The following is a 17,869-nucleotide window of genomic DNA, read 5'->3' as shown; positions in this document are numbered from 1 at the left end:
GAATTTTTTACAAAAAATAGGGACAGCAAACAGCGAAATATGTACCACAAAATAAAATGGATATTTAACAGTTGGAACCGGAACCAGACAATGATGCACATTTGTTGGTTTACGCACATGCTCACAGGTTTCTGTTTTAGAGACAATGGCAAAGAAATGAAGTTATTTGACTGTGGGGGGAAAAGTGTGGCGAACCTGTCAACATCACAAACTAATTCTAAACATTCTTTAATGTTACATTTTCATTAAAACACTGACGTATAACTACATAGTATCTTAATTACTCAAAATATAATATGACTAAAAATAGCAACCATATTTTCAGTGTTGGCAACCAAAAGCTGATGCCTGGGTGCAGGTCTGGCAAACATTTTTAAAAGTCAGTTTTGAGTGTTGAGGAGTGGGCTACAGATAAAGTCTTCAGGCTTTATACAACCTTGTTCACATATGCAGTAGTACTCCCCAACACCTGTAAACAGACACAATACTGGGCTAAATGGCTAGCTGAAATAAATGAAAAATAAAACCTTTCAGAAATGAACTTCAGTACCAGAATTTGTTGCACGTTTAATGTCATGTCTTATATCTACCTCACAAACCTTCACATTGTTGCTTGATTATCGTTGCTTTGGTTCCACCTTTCATTGTTTTCATATCACCCATTCAGTGTTCCCAGTCCCACGAATCTCATCCCACAGATCCCTTTGTGCACCTAAAACCAGATGTAACTTTCCACTGACCAACAGATGTAAAAAAAGAAAACCATTAAAGCCATTAGCAGTTATTTGAAGCTATTCATTCTTTGAAAATTCCCATTTCATGCAACCAACATTACAAATACTTAGTGTTTGTAGATCACAGCTGAACTCGCCAGTGAAACCGACACTAAGGAGGAACCATCATATGAGACACATCAACATGTCTCAGGCCATATTCCTGCTGCAGCCAGGCTTTAAACAGCAAGACTATTCTCTGTAACTATCCAATCCATCCTGCTGCCGCTGTTAGCAGGGGGATGTCTAGGGGTGTGTGTGTGTGCCTATGTGATAAAGCTTAACACTGTGGACAGCACAAAATACGCTTTGACTTAATTCTCAGCTTCCTCAGTGGGTTTGATTATGTGCGTTATGTGGCCCGGAGGTACGGGGGGGATTAAGAAAAGATTTTCAACAGCTTTCTCAGATTGCTGTCTTTACAGTTTGAGAACACCTTCATGATTAATAAAGCAGCTTCACAAGAAAGGTCCACAGTGAGCTACATCTCTCTTTGATCCTTTCCCCACCCTATCACACATGTATGTTCTCCCATACGTCCAAACATCCGCACTCATTTCAAATCACTTTGGAAGAGTTTGGCCCATCTGTTCTTCATGCTGTCTTAATGTCTTATTCTTTCATGGTCATCAAGCTGCCTGCCAGCCTTATAAACCCACAATGTAATGTGTGTCGTTTCTACTACTATTTTTAATGTACTTTGTTCAGGACATCCTGTTCCACATGACTTCCTTGCTGTGAGCCCCTGACTATCCCCTCACATGTGTTCCACATAATCACACTCACTTATTCCTGTCCTAACAACTTTTCACAGTTTGGAGTAATCAGCTAAAAGTGTGTGCTGTAGAGAACAAGGTGAAGGTTAATGATTGATAGAGCGCCTGTGTGGAACATCCAGGCTGGTATGGAGCGGTCCTGGTGGACTGCAAAGCACTTAATTAGTAAAATTAGCCACCAATTGGAAGAACAAGTTAAAAATATATATATTTTAAAGGATACAATAGGTACTAGATGGATAGATCAAAATTTAAACACTGAAACGTTTGTCAGAAATTGAATGATGGTGCAAATTTTGACAAAGTCCAATGTTTTAGACAGTAATAGTTCTCAGAGGTCTTTCTAAGAAGAGGCCTGTTCATGCGGTAGTGCTGTTAAGAGGAGTGAAAGGAGAGACTGTAAACAAATCAGTCATGACGTTTTAGCTTGTTGCTTCCTCTCATCAGAGCTGCTGAATTAAACATACACAAGTCGTCTCCGTTCCTCATCCTGCTGCCTGTTACACCTCCACTTTCACATAATGAGAGTTAGAGCTTAAGAATCCTTTGGATTAGCCAGAGCCTGGCTAGCTCTTAAGCCCCAACCGCCCCCATGATCTCAATTAAAACTTGTGCCTTCAGCGAGGTTTTTGTACCCACTATTTTTTTCAAGCAGTGTGGAAGAATAAGTGTAAAGAAATGGGTGGAAATGGTGCTAAATGCCTCCCTATGTTTTATTTTTTATTTCCCTCTGCAGATGATCCAGCTGACCAGCGTACTTGCCTTATCTGTGGAGATCGCGCCACAGGCCTGCACTATGGCATCATCTCCTGTGAGGGCTGCAAGGGCTTCTTCAAGCGCAGCATCTGCAACAAGCGTGTGTACCGCTGCAGCCGTGACAAGAACTGCGAGATGTCGCGCAAGCAGCGCAACCGCTGCCAGTACTGCCGTCTGCTCAAGTGTCTGCAAATGGGAATGAACCGCAAAGGTAACGTGTGTACATCACAGGGACATTTTAACCCCTCAACCCTTTAATCGTTCCAGAAAAATGCAAATGGTTGAGATGTCCATCTTCATATATGACAATGTCGTCATATAACATAGAAACATTAAAAAAAAATCCAATAGTCATATAAAAACAACAACAAATCATATGAGGTGATGGATCCTCTTTTCTACAAACCATCGCCGACTTTAGTCTAGATATGCTCTTTAGGCAGGAGTGTCACCGCCCCCAGTGATCAGAGTGACGTTTGTCAATGTTCAAAGCTTTTATTGTGACTAAATCTGGCTTTGTTAAATCAGCATCACGCTGTATTTGTCTGATTAGTGACCATAGTTTCATTGATCTTTAAAAAGTCTTCAACAAACATAAAATGAAATAATGTTAGATTTATCAAACTCACAACAGGTTCTAATCAGAAGATGTTGTATTCCATCACAACATCTAGTTTAAAAAATCTTGCATTAATTCAGTAATCATCAGACATTTTTTGCGAGGTGTGGGGTAACTTATTTACAAAATTCTGTTCCATAACCACTCTAAAACTAAACTAAATCAAAAAATAATTCTTGTTATGAAAACATGTCAAATGCCAAGAGTGATTCATCTGCTGCCCACTGCCAGCTGAACCCTGACTATGGGATTTTCTTTGGCCCAACATACCTAAGTACTAGAGATGGCTCAGTCAGGTTGAGTTAAGAACAATGCTGCCTCCTAGTGGAGGCAAATTGTAAGTGGCTCTTCAGTGCTCCTCCAGCCTGATGGACCCATTTTATATGATGTATTCTCCAAGTACTTTGATTAAAGCAAGCTTGCTTGAGATGTGATATGGATTTACTAAAAAACATTCCCAGGAAACAGAAAAGCCCCACCTCTGCCTGCCAACAGGAAAAGATAAGTTAGAACAGAAGAGACAAGCCGCCACATGGATATATAAGATGAGAAGCATAGTACTATGCATTGGTGGCGATGCATAGTACTATGCATTGGTGGCGATGCATAGTACTATGCATTGGCGATGGCGCAATGGATTAGACACCATTGTGTCCCTGAGTAAGACACTTAACCCCTCGTTGCTTCTGAGGCGTGCGACCTAAATGAACAAATGTAATGTAGTTTCAGCCACTAGGTAGAGCTATGATACTAATCATGTTTTGTTAATGGACCACATGTAGATTGAGATTTCTGTTCTTTCTTTTTATCTTGTAGCTATCAGGGAGGATGGCATGCCGGGAGGGAGGAACAAAAGCATCGGGCCTGTTCAGGTAAATCACTGACTTCATGTTCAATAATTACCAGAAATGTTGTTTTTGTGACATTCACTGACCCTCTCTCCCAGCTTCCACTCACTCTATACATATTATTCTACCTGATTCCCAGAGTTAGCTCTCTCACCATGAATGCATTCACAGCACCAGCTATTCACTTAAATAACACTGAGTTGGAGTGATGTAATGCTAATGATTTGGGTGTTGGGATACTTGTGAAGCATGTAATGAGAGTGAGCCCTGACCTTGTTGTATCATCAGTATAATCATGTAGCCGCTGATTATTACCTATTCAGTGCTGGCTTCATTATTAACACTGGTGACAGAACAAATGGTCAGAAAAATGTGTGACATGAGGCTAAGTACCACTGAGCCACTATTCAGGGGAGGGATGTGGTCAATTCATTCCAGCTTCAATTCAGCAAGTCAGAAAAACAGAAACTCCCGCTTCCATTGAAAGATGGCTTTATTTCTAAGCCCTAACAAAAGAGGGACCTCTCTGTCATTAATATGGAATGAATTGCTGTTTCAGTATGTGTACTGAATTGAGGAAGAAGTGAATTGACCCCAGCCACAGATACAAGATACCACATTTTCTGGCATGCTAATATCTTTCAAAATGTCTTTTGTCTGTGTTTTCTCCTTGTACGGACCTGCAAGGATTCTATTATTTTAGGTGTGTGTGTGTAAGTGTGTATCAAATACACACCCATACAGACACATACCTATTTGCCTGCTCTTTCACTAGCTCCCTGTTTTATTGTGCGATTGTGTCCTTGCTCCTCAACATTTATTAAAAAGCAACGCGGTGCTAGTCAATGCTTATCAATTGAACTGCGACACACAGTACTTTTGGTCACATGAGGATGTGCTGTGAGCTCCAGAAAAAAACAAACCCTCTTTGTGTTGGTGTGTGTGTTTTAGATCACAGAGGAGGAGATAGAGCGGATCATGTCGGGGCAGGAGTTCAAGGAGGACGCCCCGGAGCACACCTGGGGCAACAACGGTGACAGCGACCACAGCTCTCCCAGCAACGGAGCCTCGGAGGGCAACCAGCCGTCACCCGCTTCCACTCTGTCATCCAAGTGAGTTGTTCATCTCATACACTCCGCCATGTTGCGCCAGCACTCGCCCCACCATTGAGATAATGAGCCGGCCCTGACAGTCTAACACCTCGTTCCCATCTCACCCAGACTTTAGTTAAGGTATTCATCAGACGAAGAATGCCTGAATATGCAGCTCCTCAGGCTTGGTGATGATAGCAAACACAAAGTACTCGCTGCACTATCTGCTGTTCTTGCTATGGAGACAAGCACATTGTCTATTTACACTCATCAAGGACAAATATTGTCTAGGTACTCGCATGACGGTATTTATTTTAGTCTCATTTTGTATAAACATTAGGTTTATCTCCACAGCCTGATAGCTATTTAGAGGAATATTTGTTTTATCAAATGGCTTTAAATCAGAGCAGATATTAACAACAACGATAGAATGCATGTGCAACATAGGCTTTGGTATGCAAGTACAAAATTAACTGCAAAGTTTTGTCTAGAAGTTTCTACAACAATTACAAAGATTTTTAATGTTGAAGAGAATGGAGGTCCATCACGTTTCCCTAGAGACAGGTGAAAAGTATAAAGTTTAAAGCAATAGCTTGTATGTCCAGTACAGAGATATATTAGGTCTGGCTCATGTTTAGCCTAGCTTAGCACAAACACTTAGAGCAGGGGACAACGATTAGCCTCACTGGACTGGACACAGACACATCAATCTTCTGATTTGACTATGGGTAAAAGTGTAAATATGTGTAGTGTATTTTCCAAAAGTCAGACTATTCCTTTAATGACAAAAGAGTAAAATATGCGAGTAACCTTTGACCTTTTTGTGCTTCTAGTCGCTCTGTGGAAATGAACGGCTACACGGCAGCCCTCAGGGACCAGTATATCAACAGCACCATGTCCACACACTACCAGCTCCTTCCTCACCTGTTCAGTTACGCTGCCCAGTCTGGCCTGCTGGCCCCCCAGCCCCGCAGCCTCTACCCACAGTCCCACCCTCTGGTGCTACAGCTGGTGGCTGCTGAAGACCTGGCCCCCCTGGCCACCCCTATGCTCATAGAAGACGGGTGAGTCAATACATATACAAGATACTACACACACTTACCCACTCTGTAGGTACAGCACAGACCATGTACTTCCCCAGTAAACAGAGTATGTGCTGATTGAAAGCTTTGGGTTGTCCTTTCACCGTGTGATAAAAGGGCCGTACTAGTAAATACAAAATGCAAGCACAGACTTGGAACAGCTTGTATTTTTGTAAAAATTCAACACTGCATTGTTCACAAAATTTGGCTGTTGGAGGGTTTCTTTTAATAAAATGCGTCTGTTCATTTAATTTAACAAAAGTGCTTTAAAACACACAGTACAGTCTTTTATTTTGTCTTTTATGTATTTAATAAATGATGGCCAAAAGACCTTTGAATTCAGCCTTTCTGCTGCTATTTTGCCCATGGAGGGTAGGCAGACTAGGCTCAATGTAAAACTTTGGAATAAGTGTCAAAAATGTTTCCACTACATAATGTGTAATATGTGTGAGGTACAAGAAAACGAACTGGGCAGGAAACAGGAGCCACCTAGTGGCGTCATTACAGAAGACACTGAATGACTTTTCCTATTCCATATCTTGTCACATCCCTAGCAGTATTTTTTTAATTCAGGAGAAATGATGAGCTTTTACATAAACAATATATGGCTTTTTATATCACAGCCAAAATGGCTAATAGAGTAGCAGCTCTGAATTCCCACTAGCCAAAAGGTTTTCTTCAAATTAACCAAATCATGAGTCTTTAGTTCAACATTAATAAAAAGAACCAAACACACTAAGGAGAAGTGTGGCCTAAGTCCACTGAAGATAAATGCAGTGATATTTTAAATTTGATGCAGCATCCACCATGTTGACTTATAACTTGACAATAAAACCTGTCAGAGTATTTTTACCCTTATCTGGCCAAAAAGAAGGCATGTAGCATTGAAGATGTAATCAACCAAATTGCATCATGTGAGCAGGTGATCCAGAGTGAACATACAGATCTGATTTTATACAACAAACTGATATTTTGGTCATATGTCGCTCCTTACCTTCTTCCTTTGTCTTTTTGTGTGTCCCAGGTACAAAGTCACACAGGTGGAGCTGTTTGCTCTGCTGTGTCGCCTGGCAGATGAGCTGCTCTTCCGTCAGATCTCCTGGATCAAGAAGTTGCCGTTCTTCTGCGAGCTCTCCATAGAGGACTATACCTGTCTGCTCAGCTCCACCTGGCAGGAGCTCATCCTGCTCTCCTGCCTCACCATCTACAGTGCCCAGATCTTTGGAGACCTGGCCAACGTCACTGCCAAGTACACACCGTCTGACGATGAGCTGCAGGGGTGAGTGGCACGAGCTTGGAGAGGAAAGACATGTAACATGTTCGCCATAGTACCTTTTGTGATGGCTTTAAGGCAGAGATGCTCACAAGTCTTTGAGCTAGTCAAGTCTCAAGTCTCTCGTGGTTATAATGAATGTTGTATCACCTGCTGCGTTCAATACAGGCTTCTTATAAAACTGCATAGCTATAAGGGATTCTGTAACTGTAACCTGTTTTTTACTCGCAGAGCACAACCATGTAACGTGCAATGCAATCAATGACAGCTTATAAACTACTGTAAGTCAACACATTCCCTAGACTGTCAAACCCAGTGTAACGTTAACTAAATAAAACCGTTACACTGGGTTGGGAGGATTACTTTAAAAATGGAATCCAGTACAATTACAAATACTTGTTAAAAAATGTAATCAGTAACATAATCCAAGTACCACAAAATAAAAGTAATGTAATATGATTGCATTTAGTAACTTTTGGATTACTTTAATGCCAAATAGGCAAATGAAGACAAGAGAAGTATCAATGATGCGTTTTCTGATCAGTGCATTTTTAGACAACAAAATCTTCCCTTCCCATGAAATCAAAATCCATGTTTATGTTTTGCACTAAGTCACCACTATGGCAGGATCGGGCCCATCAATGACATAAAAAATGTGTTTCGTAGGTATTCTTGATGATATTTAAGAGTTTGTCATTTGGAAAAGCATTTTAAAATGTTAATGACTCATTCTGCACTTGTTGCATTAATTTAGCATCCAATGAAAAGATTTCTCAATGCGATGATGCTGAAGCATATTGTTTCAGGGGCTGGGCCCCACTGATTACTGTCCAAAAACACAACTTTTTTCACCGATTGTCTGGATCATAATTGATGGAGAAATATTAGAAATATGGAAAAAATATATTCTAGTTTTTTCTCGGATGTCCCCCTGCTGCTCTGTCTCAACTCTGTGATTCACAGAGTTTCCTGATGGACAGATAGCTTTACTTGTTGCTGAAGTTAGGTAACGGCTAACTAGCAGCTGTTTTTAGCTCAGTTAGCTGTGCAACTACTGGTCAGATTAGCTCTGCCCCTACTCGGAGCTTGGAGCACCGGGGGAGTGTTAGTGTTTACCACTGACTGTATAGAGGTGTTTACACATTTATGCAAGCACTCAAGGTTTTCAGGACATGGCGGGTGGGCCCAGCAGGTAGTGATGGAGCGCATTGTCTGTCAACATTGTCTGGGCATGGTGTCGGACGCACCGGTACATAACGTCCCAGAGGTTCTCAATTGGATTCATGTCTGGGGACTGGAGGGCGAGTCAGTGGCATCAATGCCTTGGTCATCCGGGAACTGCCTACACACTCTGGCCACACAAGGCCAGTCATTGTCCTGCACCAGGATGAATCCAGGACCTACTGCACCAGTGTAAGGTCTGACAGCAGTTGGCTACCATGTGGAGGTCTGTGCGACCCTCCAAGGATATGCCCCCCCAGACCATCATTGACCCACTGCCACACTGGTCATGCTGGATGATGTTGCAGGCAGCATAACGTTCACCACGCCGTCTCCAGACTCACATCTGTCACGTGCTCAGTGGGAACTTGCTCTCATCTGTGAAGAGAACGGGGCGTTAATGGTGGCCCTGCCAATTCTGGTGTTCTCTGGCAGATGTCAAACAAGCTGCACAGTGCTAGGTGGTGAGCACAGATCCCACTAGAGGACTCGGGACCTCTTGCCACCCTCATTGTGTCTATTTCTGACAGTTTGGTCAGAAACATGAACACCAGTAGCCCACTGGAGGTCATTTTGTAGGGCTCTGGCAGTGCTCCTCCTGTTCCTCCTTGTACAAAGGAGCAGATACTGGTCCTGCTGATATCTCTGAAGTTTAATTGACATGATGTTATACTGTGATGATTAAGTGTTCCTTTATTTTTTGAGCAGTGTAGTTAATACTGCTTTAAACAAGATGATTGGTAGCTGATGACATAATCTACCAGACATTAAGACAACAATGAGGTAGCTAGCCACATAGTTATGTTTGACATCTGTAGTTCCGTATCAGAAGAATGACTGAAGAAATTACCTACATTCATATGTGTTGGTAATATCTCATCCACAGTGACTCATATTGCCTCCTACCTCTCTTTTGCGGAGGCTATGGTACTAATAACATTCACAAGATATTAAACGGTACATTTCACCTCCGGGAGCCTTGCCAATTCAATATTTCAGTGAGAAGAAAGGTGGATATCAGGAATTAAAATTTTCCCCACTGCAACAACAATCATCAACACAGGCAAGACTTTCAACTCTGTGAGCTCAGTATCTCCAAAAGGACTTCATAATTTTAATTTAAGGTTGTTGGATTAGGGCCAGTGAAGTGGTCCGTGAACAGTAGGACTCCCCAGGACAGAGCTGTGGCTAGCACCGTCAGGCATGTGAAATACATGCATATCCCACGTTAGGTCAAAAAGGAGGTGTGGGGTTTCAGTTCTGTGTAAATCAGACCGGAATTATCTGACCTCATGACACACATTCTCCTAAAATATGGTGGTGTTCTGCGGCTTCGGTAAATTTGCCTGTACTTTAGGAGTGAATATCTGATTTACAGTGGCAGCGTAAAGTTTGTGAGAGAGACTGGAACAGCGGGAGCCAGTAAGACTGAGAAGTGATGTTTGATGAGTGGAATTAAACTTTGTGAATCTTTCTAACTCCCTCAAAAAGCTGTGGGATTAGCAGGACATTTTAGTGCTTCCAGTAGATCTGATGTATTCCCTTCCTGATTTGTGTCTTGTTCATTGAAGCATAGAAGCTTAGGATAATGAGGCTTAAGGGATTTTATGTTTTTTATTTTTTTGACATGCTTTTTTCAATTTCATCACAGTGGAATTGTGACAGTGAAATGTGGACAGTAAACCTACTAAAACTCTTCTGTTTTGTTTGGACAATATAGCTTCCAATGGTACAATGGTACATTATTTATTATACCTTATTTACCACTACATTTATCGAGCATAACTGACAAGTCTGTGTCTGATTCTTCAGCTTCAGCGAGGACGGCATGGAGGTGATGGAGAGGTTGATATATCTATTTCGCAAGTTTCACCAACTGAAGATCAGTAATGAGGAGTATGCCTGTATGAAAGCCATCAACTTCCTCAACCAAGGTAAGCAAGCTCTGCATTTACTAATCCAAGCTTGGCCCTTACTTTTCTCCCCCCATACAACTCTTATTTCATTTGTATATCTCTGCAGATATCAGAGGACTGTCCAACATCTCTCAGCTCGAGCAGCTGAACAAACGCTACTGGTATGTTTGTCAGGACTACACTGAATATAAGTACCCGCACCAGCCCAAACGCTTCCCTGAGATCATGATGTGTCTCCCGGAGATCCGCTGCATTGCAGGTAAGTACTTTATAGTACAATGGGCAGTTTATTTATGTTGTAATGAACACTGCTGCCTTTAGATGCTGGTAATTTTCTTCCATCAGCCAGCGACAGATTAAATTTCTTACAGTGGCTTGTTTTCATAATTTGTGTCTATACCATAAGTTCTCTTTATTTACCTAACATGCATAGAGAACAATGCCTTTATTTTAGATTAGAGATGCAATTTGTTTATGATTTGTTTTGTAAGTATATCTTAACATACCTTGGGAAGAAGCCTGATCTGCGGTTGATGATGTTTGCTGTTAACGCCAAACTTCCACCATGTTCACTGTTGTTTAACTTGATAAAGTCAGTATAACATTTCCACATTTATGTCATACTTCCCGCTCTGCTGTTCCCACTCATTAATGCATTTCAATTATTGTAACCTTGCCATTATGTTTTTTAACTGTCTGTGAAACTCATTATTTCCTGCACTGACTCTTCACATGGAAAACCTTCCAACAGCTCAAACGACATAATCCCTCTCTCGCTTGGTCGGCTTTTAATTTGAAATATGTGCAGGTAGTGTTGACTTTTACTGAACACACAGCGAGAAAAGAAACTCAAGTAGAAATGACTGAAACTGATTAGTGCATGGAAACAGTATGTCTGTTAAAAAGAGGATCTGAAACAGGAGAGTGGTGATGACTATGAGATGACTCGTAGCATTAGTACTGAAGGAACTGTGGTGTTAAAATGTCCATTAAAGAGAAGCTAAGCTAATCCTGAGCTTGTGTGCTGCATGTGGTGTTTGTTTGCAGGAAAGCTGGTGAATGTCCCTCTGGAGCAGCTCCCCCTCTTGTTCAAAGCAGTCTTGCACTCCTGCAAATCCAGCCTGACCAGCTACAGGACCGGCCCGTCGCCCTGTGTGACCACCTCCTCTGGAAACTAGGCCTGACCCCCCCGAGTCAAGGGACTGGTCTCCCCCCTTGTGAATGTGACAAGCAGCTAGTTTGTTTTTTGTAACTTTTTTCTTTATATATTTATTACACGACAGAGCTGAATGTATGCTGATTTACACTGTGCACATGCTTCTGTACAAAACAAATGCTCGTAGATGCATTGGTCTTTGGAGTTTACAAGTGTGTATCCAGTTTGCTCAATGTGTCAGTGTTGCTATTGTTAGAGCTAGACTTTAAAAGAGTTTATTTTATTCAGACGGGGGCAGATAGACACATGTGACGAGTGTTTTAAGACTACCTCAGGAAGATGTTGTTGCTATTTTCAGGTACCTTTTCTTGCTGTTAAATGAAGAGTTGCCCAGTCTAAAACCAAATCCCTGTGGATGCTTTGGCACCTCAATCAGACACTGAATGTTCAAAGGAGCTGCATAAATCAAAGATTGAAAACCAGTGTTTTGTTACACTGAAAATGCAAAATTAATTGGCAAAATTGAGCGACTTTATCAGCATGGACTCTCAGGCATCCTGCTTATGGGAGGCGGCCTTGTCAATTTAACATTCCATGAGTTAAGGTGACAGTTGGATCTGTAGGATTTTCATTGAAAAAGGAGCATACGGGTATTTTCTACAATCATAGACTGGGGATTTAAGGCTTTATTGCAGGGGAGGGGAAGATAGCTAGGTTTGCTGTTTTAGTTTTATTGTTTTTCTTTTTTGACCAAAGTGTTATGCAATGCTTTTTTCAAACACCCATTGATGGGTAAGGAGCTGATAGCTCCAGCAAAAAAAAAAAAAAAATAGATTTCTTATCAATGAAGGACCAGGATAAGAAATGAATCAATCTGTGTCAGAGGGGAGAACCCTCTGCTGGACAGACAAGTAAGTTGCCGGATTTTATTCTAAATGCTGCTAAACGTGCACGCATTCTTGTGTATATACACATGTATGCATAGAGCAGATGTGATTCCCAGTCTTTGTTTTTCCCTCTTGTCAGATGGCTCATTTTTTTGGGCTCTGCAGCCTTCAGTGCCAGGAACTTGATGCACTGTACACTGCTCTCAACACACTATCATCTAAATTTCAGGTCCACAGTACTGGCTATGTTTGGTTAAAGTGGTAGTCTGTGAAATCTTGCGTTCCACAATTTATTTAGAACAAACTAAAAGCTAGAAAAACAATGCTTGGTGTTTTGGAACCACCAGAGATCTTCATGGGTCGAAAAAATGTATGACCTACTAGAACCAAAATGGAACCGACAACAATTGGATCCAAGTCAGAACTCTCAGTGTTTGCTGCCTCCAGTTCATTTGAAGCTGGTGTAGAGCACTAGCCTGAGCTAACTTATCCAGCTTCAAACCGGTTGGGAACACCCCAAAAACTAATTGGTCCATTCACAAGTTCTTTTGGCCAGTGTCATGTCAGTTTTAGAGGAACTTAGACTGTTTTTAGGTCTTGTCAGGTCCAATCAGAATTTTGCACAGACCCAAGACCAGTAGCAGTTTAAGGCAGACCTGATCCAGATCCAAGGGGCGCAGTGTGATTTGGCTCACATGTGGTCCTCTGTGTTTTCCTGGGTAAGGTTGTTGCAAAGACAAAACAAATGACATTTCACTTAACAACTGTCTGACACAAATTTTGCAGATTATCACTTTAACCTGGCTAGCAGTGGATTCAGTGTGATTGACCCGGGCCATGTCTCAATGAATCCAGACTTGGTTTAGGTGAGACTTTAGGTGACTTACCTCCGGCTTGCATACCCTCTGTGACAGATATGCACATTGTTTAAAAAAAGCCATAGAAAATGGTCTTTATTTTTGAAGTATGAGATCATCATTTCAAACTGTTTGAAGTGTCTTCTTGGATTTCTCAAGTTTTTAGCCGTTTCATGATGTACGAACAATTTGAAATGCAGACAAAATGCAGTCCTTGCAACGACTCTCTTTTTTGCACACGACGGTGAGGTTCGGAGACCTTGACCCTTGACCTCCTTGGCCACTGCCCACCCAGTGTGTTCCTCTCTCTCAGGTTCCTGCCAACCTGGATCGTAACAGGGTAAAGTGAGTGTTATGTATTGCATTCAGGAGTTCCTCAGTGACCACACTGATGTACTTGTAGTATTAGTAGATGTAGGTTCCGGGACATTGTAGGTCCTCTATAGAAAAGTGTTTTTCTTTTTCACTTTATTTCCCTCAAGGTCCCCAACCCCCACCCTCCACCCCCCTTCATTCAGTGAAAGTGGATGTAGTTTGAAGGTGAGACAGGGTGGATTTTTCTCTTGGCATTGGTGATGGAGTGAGCGAGAGACAGTGGCATCTTCAGAATGCCGCGGCTTCTCTCTCCTGTTTCCATCCACCTCTCTGTGTGCAGCCTTAACACCATCAGTCCAATGCAGAGTTCCTCTTTCAAATGTTTCAGTTAGCCTCTTTTTTCATTTTTTGATTTTTATACATTTTCATGTACCTTTTGTAGTTATTGTGAATCTTTTGGGTTTTTGTTGTTTTCACATATTCATTGTCTTTCTTTTTTGTGGAGTGAAGACAGCCCCTATCATTTTCTAAACTTTGATTGAATTCTTTACTTTTTTTTTTTTTTTTACATGATTTTTAATAACTCATTCCCTTGTCCACAGTCGTTTATGGTAACAGGTATTACTCAGGTGATGTCAGCCATGTTTTACACAGACAATACTGACATCCTGGAGCCCTTTAAGTATTATTTGAATCATTTTCCACTGAACCATGAGGTTCAAAACTCTGATTCTTGGATTCTAAGAGCAGTTAAGATGGATGTATGGAGAACATCACCTGTCTCCATTTTGTACAATATGCATCATTCATCACACAGGCCTCTGAGGTTAAAGGGTAATTTTGTCTGAATTGCAAAAAACGTACAACATTTTCTCACTTACCTCTAGTGTTATCTAGCCACTGTGATTGTGTTTTCATTGGAACTGTTTTCCACTAAAGAAATAGTCCCTATCAAAACTGTCCATAATGTTAAATGCTGTTGAAAGTTAAACATTCTGTGCTCTATTCCAAGTAACAGGGACACTGTGTCTGGAAAGAGAAGTTTCTGTGAAAGGTAAAAGGTAAAGGTAATTGGTTTATACTGTGAGCACCATAATTATATAACCATAATTAAAATAACTATAATTGTGTCCTTGACTAGATACAACTAAGTGAGTAAGTGAGAAAATTATTTTACTGAACTGGACACTTGAAATTGCATAATCTCAGGGATATGTACTCTTCTTTAAAAGGTCTGAGTGATGTGATGTATAAAAAGAAAATTCCCCCAAACTCATTGACCACTGCTGAGAAGCAGCTGATTTCATTGTAGATTTTTTTAAAAGAAAAAAAAATAGCTGTCATACAATAGTGTCAGAACGTAAAGAGCGGCCATTTTGCCCATATGTTTAACAATCAGTCTTGGAAATGTAGGATTCTTTTAACTGTAGCAGAAGTAAGAGAAAGGTCCAGGGTGACCAACAACAAAGTCACTTCATCTCAAAGTAACTCCAGGAATGCGCTGAACATCACAGACGACTGAGATCTGACAGTGGAAGAGGATCTGAAGGGGGATTTTTCCTTTAATGTAGCAGAAAATAATATCAATACTGGCCTCTGCCCATCAACATAAAATAAAAACTCACCACAGCTACCTCACTGCCATTGCTCTGACTTATCATATTTTGATACACAAGTGTTTTTTAATTTTCTGTATTTGTATTTTTTTTTTTTTTTTGCAGACAAGGACAAATATGTCATTTGCAATTTCTGTACTGAAACTACCTCTTTATTTGTCATCATGTTGCTTACTTTCAAATAGGTGATTTTGTTGTCTTATTTATTGGTTTCATTGCACCAATGTTCTGTTATTTTGTGTCTTTTATTTCACTCAGTGACCTCTCCAATTTATACCAAGCGCTGATACCTGTTTTCTTCATCTTATTTTAAAAGCGTAAACATGTTGCCTCATAATCCTCTCTACCTCAGACTCGCCTGCTGTCAGCAGCTTGTATTTTCCTTGATCTCTGGCTGTATAGTATGTTACACACTCTTAATGTCTCGTGTCAGGGATCCTCTTCCTCCCTTTTTTGGATTCCTTTCATCTTAAGTTAGCGTCATATTTTATTTCACTTCAGCCCTGTTATCGTGAATCCAATACCAAAGATGAAAGAATTTCAATGACAGCATGACATGAATGTCAGTTTACTGATTAAGCATTCACGTGATGCATTCTTGCTGCAGTTAACCTGTGCTTTATTTTCCTGTGTTGACCTTTTTGGAATACGAAAGTTATCTTGTGAATGGTTTGCTGTGTACGCTATATTCACCACATCATGATATGACAGTGTGTTTTTTTTCCCTCATTGTGCTCCAAGATTGTTGTTCATTGTTAAGGTGGTTCAAGGTAACATGGAGTGATAACAATGGAACTGTTATCATATCTGACTCTGTCAATGCAGAAAATTGTGATCGATTATCAATTGGAGAACGCAATTGTGGTCAAACTGACATATCTTTGTGTTTACATGCTTTCGCTCACTCGTCTGACCCTGACTCTGTGGCACGCGACTGTAGACAGACTACTGCAGTGTTACCACTGGGGCTGGACTCATGGCTTTTGAATAGAAGCCTTACTTATTGATATAGAACATCGTGACATTCAACAAGAGGGGACATTTTAGAAACAGTTTTGCTTTTTAAATGTATATTCTGGCTCTTGAGGTCGATACATTTTAATCAATGTGACTTAATTGCAGAGATCTGGGGTTGCTGAGTCCACAGTTAAAGCAGCTTATTTGGAAGTAAAAACCAGTACATTAGTATTTAGGCCAAATTTTAAACATCCATTACATCCTGCAGAAATAGATTATGATTGAACTTTGACCTATTTTAGATATCCACATAGGCAATTTTACGAAGCAAGTGGCGCTTTACTTACATTTTTATTTCAGAAAACGGCATTAAACTGCAGATGCATTGAAAATCTGGTCATCTGACTGCTCATGTTGCTTGTCTTAGACTCCCCTTGTAATTGTCTACAAGTGTCCCCAAATCCCCAGATCATAGTAATGACAATTGATAGAAAATGTCATCATAGCAATTGCAGAATAATTTGAAAAATTAAGATTAAGATTCAGGTCATAAAAAAGCAGAATTTCTCTTTAAATAAAGTAAAGGTTAAGCCATGTTTCACACAGTTTTTGCAGCTGTGGTCAGGGAAGAACCACCATCCATCTCGTAAAGATTCTCCATAAAAGGCTACAGGCAAACCAACGTATGTCTCCAACCCTAGCACTGTAACACTGCTGGTACCCTGGAAAGATGAGATCTGGAGTACACTGTTATAGTAAGAGCTTATAATAAAGTTGAATCGTCAGTTGTTTATTAAAATCTCTGTGCTCCCGATCTCATCTTTTCACATCCTGTCTCAGTTGTCCTGTCTGTTGAGGCACCAACAGTTGAGGCTGTTTCGGCTTTAAGTTGGCTGTTGAGCAGAGACTCCCTCACCACAGTTAGAACTCTGTTCTACAGGAACACAAGATAAGAAGAGTTTGGAAGAAGTAAAAGAGTAGAAAATTTTTGACATATCTCAGGGAAGAAATAGATTTACACACTGTCATCACCTGTGAACAGAGAACTGAAATGCCTTTATGTTTTTCTCTTCAAAAATCTCTTCTCTGCTCTTGTTACTTTAACTACCTGTGAAGAATGTGATCCATTACGTGTTAAAAGCATGTTTAGAATGTGTTAGGACTTGAAAACAAATAAATGTGAACGTTATGCAAGTGCACATGGATAGTCTGCCATTTTTCTGCCCATCTCTCACTTTTCTACGCAGAGATAAGGTGATCATAAGAAACGATGTGATTATAGTCTATTCAGTCTGCGATAATGAGCTTATTGAGGGGTAACTAGGCAGATAGTATAGAGCTTCAAAGCTGTGTGGAATACAGTTTGGACATACTTGTCCCTGACCTGTTGCTCGGCGCACTCAAATGTGTTTTTCATAGTGAGATGCTACCGATGATCTAAACACAAGAAGTGTGTTTCAGCCTGCTGAGCAGTGATTTGTTTTAAACATGCCAAATCAACTCATACTGCAAGTAATGGCAACATAGGTGATAATGCTTTTTATCTCTATGGGTCAATGCTGAGAAATGTTTGTTAATAAACAGTATACTTGATTGGCTGCTGTTGTTTCATACAATACACATGATACAAATGATTATTAATATATTGATTACAGAGAAACGGTAAACACATTGCTTGCAAAAGTAATCTATTTACTTCTTTACTTTAAGTTAAACAGTATTCCCT

General features: G+C 40.6%; 1 protein-coding gene across 3 annotated transcripts in view; it reads left to right on the top strand.

Moving 5' to 3' along the window:
* Positions 1–17,342, top strand: part of LOC119892010 (nuclear receptor subfamily 6 group A member 1-A) — a 96,255-nt gene extending 78,913 nt beyond the window's left edge. For all 3 annotated transcript variants that reach the window (XM_038704064.1, XM_038704066.1, XM_038704067.1), the window contains 8 exons: positions 2,286–2,516; positions 3,741–3,796; positions 4,724–4,884; positions 5,697–5,927; positions 6,970–7,224; positions 10,252–10,373; positions 10,462–10,614; positions 11,403–17,342. In XM_038704064.1, coding sequence (XP_038559992.1) covers positions 2,286–2,516; positions 3,741–3,796; positions 4,724–4,884; positions 5,697–5,927; positions 6,970–7,224; positions 10,252–10,373; positions 10,462–10,614; positions 11,403–11,533 — 1,340 coding nt within the window. In that variant the 3' untranslated portion in view covers positions 11,534–17,342. The remainder of the gene's footprint in view (positions 1–2,285; positions 2,517–3,740; positions 3,797–4,723; positions 4,885–5,696; positions 5,928–6,969; positions 7,225–10,251; positions 10,374–10,461; positions 10,615–11,402) is intronic.
* The last annotated feature ends 527 nt before the right edge of the window (positions 17,343–17,869 follow it).

The sequence above is a fragment of the Micropterus salmoides genome, unplaced genomic scaffold, assembly GCF_014851395.1.
Source record: "Micropterus salmoides isolate LMB-PRFRI ecotype aquatic unplaced genomic scaffold, ASM1485139v1 Ms_hic_scaffold_7, whole genome shotgun sequence".
Lineage (NCBI taxonomy): Eukaryota > Metazoa > Chordata > Actinopteri > Centrarchiformes > Centrarchidae > Micropterus > Micropterus salmoides.
Note: the sequence above shows the minus strand (reverse complement) of the source record. Positions and strands in the feature narration are given on the sequence as shown.